General features: G+C 76.1%; 1 protein-coding gene across 1 annotated transcript in view; it reads left to right on the top strand.

The window, feature by feature from the left end:
- Window positions 1-356: 356 nt before the first annotated feature.
- The window catches only part of MIDN (midnolin), an 11628-nt gene continuing 9237 nt past the window's right edge, over window positions 357-2747 (top strand). The window contains 2 exon segments of the mRNA XM_042036353.1: window positions 357-437; window positions 2378-2603. Of these exon segments, the coding sequence (XP_041892287.1) occupies window positions 2386-2603 (218 nt within the window). The 5' untranslated portion in view covers window positions 357-437; window positions 2378-2385.

Genomic DNA, 2747 nt, shown 5'->3' with positions numbered 1-2747 from the left:
CCCTGTTAGGGGCTGAGACACCCCCGGTGGGCTGATACCGAGATTAGGGGACGGCGAGTCGGGATCCCGGGAGCAGGATCCGAAACGAGGGAGTAGGGGCTGGGACTCCGGGGGCAGGACTGAGACCCGGGGGCAAGAACCGGGACCCCCCGCGGGAGCAGGTGCGGGTACCGCCGGGGCCGGGGCCGTGGCCGTTGCCGGGGCCAGACCGGTCCCTGCCCCCGCCAGGCTCCACCCCGGGCGGTGCGGGATAAAACTTGGGGCACCTCCCCGGCAGCTCCGCGTCAGGGCTGCGCTCGGACCGGCTGCAGCGCTCAGGAGGTGACACCGCACCGACCACCACCTCCCCCCGGGACGTTTCTGGGGTCTCTCTCCCTCTTCCTGCCACCGGAGGCAGCTGAGCTCCCGCCGCGCCGGGGTCCGCGGGGCCGTGTTCGGTGAGTAGAGCCGCGCGGGGCCGGTGGAGGTCCGGGGGGGGGGGGGGGGGGGGGGGGGGGGGGGGATCCGCAGACCGGGGCCGCGCTCTCTCGGTTGCTTTCCCCGGAGCGGGAGGGGTGGCCTCGCTTTCCCGGGGCTCCCGGGGAGACGCACGGCAGAGCCCCTCTTCGGTTGTTCGGGAGCTCTGCTTATCCTCAGAGACCCTCCGTGTCCTCGGTCACTTGGAGCCTTGCCTGCCTCCGGGGAACGGGAGCTGGGTCGGTTCTCCTCGCTCCAGCTGTCGGGACCCCGGTGCGCCCGCTCGGCTCCCGCCTCCTCCCGGGGAGCGGCTTCTAACCCCCGAGACCCGGCATTCCGGGGGGGGGGACTGCTCGGGCAGGGTCTCTCCGTCCCGGTGGGAGAGCAGCGGCCCCGGGGCGCAGCGCGGCTGGGCCGCCCGGTCGCTCGGTAAGGGCCACCCGGTGTCTCGGTAAGGGCTCCCCGGCGCGCCGCCGGTGCGGCCCCCGCGGCCCCCCCGGGCGCAGGAGGCGCGGCGGGGCCGGCAGAGGGCGCCCGCGCTTTGCTGACTCATAGCCCCCCCCGGTGCGGGTGCCGGGACGGGGCCCCGGGGCTGCGGGGTGTCCGTTCCACCCCCCGGGCGGCGGCAGGCGGGGCCGGGGCCGCTGGGGCGGAGGTTCCAGCTGCGAAACTGGGGGGAGGGCAACAGCGTTCTGGGGGGAGCAGGGGGTTCAACCCCTGATCGGGACAGCTCCCCGTAGCTGTAACGGCGTCACCGGGAGGGTGACCGGGCGGGTGCGTGTGACCGGGCGGGTGTGACCGGCCGCGGGTGACTGTGCGTGTACCCCCCGCCCTTTCCGCCTCTGTGTCCCGGCGTCACTCGGCTCCAGGGGCTCCGGCTCCCGCCCGGCCCCGCGGGCAGTCACCTCCCGCCGCGGCCTCCTCCGGTGCGGGGGCCGCTCACCGCCCCCGCCGCGGCGCTCCGGGCGGCCGCCTGCCCGTGTCCCGCGTTCACCCCTCCGCGGCGCCCGGACCTCGCACGCCAACCCCATCGGCTCCCCGGTGAGGGACGGCCCGGCGGGTGCCCAGCAGCGCCGGAGCCCGGCCGGACCCCCGAACCCCCCGCGCCCCTTTGTTGTGCGCCGGGATTATGAATGGCTCCAGGCGCGGCGCGAGGGCGCGCGGGGGGCGGGGCCGGGGGCGGGGCCACCCGGCAGCGTGGGCGGGAGGAATCCGGCCGGACCGCCCCGCCCACCGGGCCACGTGGGGAGCCTGTGCCCGCCTCCCATTGGCCGGCACCGCGGATGTCTGGGCGCTCGGCGCCCTCCCATTGGCCGCGGCCGCCGGAGGAGCCGGAGTGAATGAGGGCGAGGCCCCGCCCGCGGGACGTTGCTACATTGTAACTTCCCCCCCCCCCCCCCCGGTGCTCCCACGGCAGCGCGAGCGGCGGCCGGTTCGGCGGGTCCGGCCCCAGAGAAGGGGGAGCGAGCGGCCTCCCCGCCCCTCGCCGCGGCCTCGGGCCTCACCCCGCCCCCAGACACCCCGCACCGAGAGCACAGAGCGGCGGCGAGGAGAAAGAAAGGAGGCGGCAGGCAGGGGCAGGCAGCGCCGCTTCCACCGCCCCCCTTTCCCGCGGCAGCCACCGGAGCGGGGCGAGAACGGGAGATTTTATATTTTTTATTTTTATATATATATATTTTATTTTTCTCTGCCCGGGCCGCGGAGGGCACGGCCGGTGCAGCCCTGCTTGGGGACCCCCCTCCTAGCCGCCCCCCGCCTCCTCCCGGCCCCCGCCCGAGGCCTCGCCGCGCAGCCGGAGCTCCCGTGGGTCCCGCCGGGCGTGTGGCGGAGCGGGCCCCGCTCCCTCCTTTGTCCGCTCCCGCCGCCCCCCCCGCCGCGTCCCGCCGTCGCCCCCCGACACCGACCGCCGCTGCCCCCGCAGGTCGGCGGATGGACCCGCAGCCCGGCGCCAGGAGCTGCAGCCGCGGGGCTCCCGCCTGCGAGGTGGGGCCGCCCGAGCCCCCCATGAACCTCTACATCCACACCACCACCGGCACCCGCTATGAGCTCTCGGTGCCCGCCGAGGAGACGGTGGAGGGGCTGAAGCGGCGGCTGTCCCAGCGCCTCAAGGTGCCCAAGGAGCGGCTGGCGCTGCTGCACAAAGAGAGGTACGGCACAGCTCGGTACGGGGGGGGTCGGCGCGGCTCGGGAGGCCGGGGGTCCCCAGCCCGCGACAGTGGGGCTGGGCGCGGGGGCGGCCCCCTCGCACCGGGCTCGGCACTGCACAAAGGCTCCCGCCCCCTCCCCCTTCT

This window comes from Corvus kubaryi, unplaced genomic scaffold, assembly GCF_017639235.1.
Source record: "Corvus kubaryi isolate FWS band 111438036 unplaced genomic scaffold, C.kubaryi_AGA036_p1.0 121, whole genome shotgun sequence".
Lineage (NCBI taxonomy): Eukaryota > Metazoa > Chordata > Aves > Passeriformes > Corvidae > Corvus > Corvus kubaryi.
This window is presented reverse-complemented; position numbering and strand designations above follow the sequence as displayed.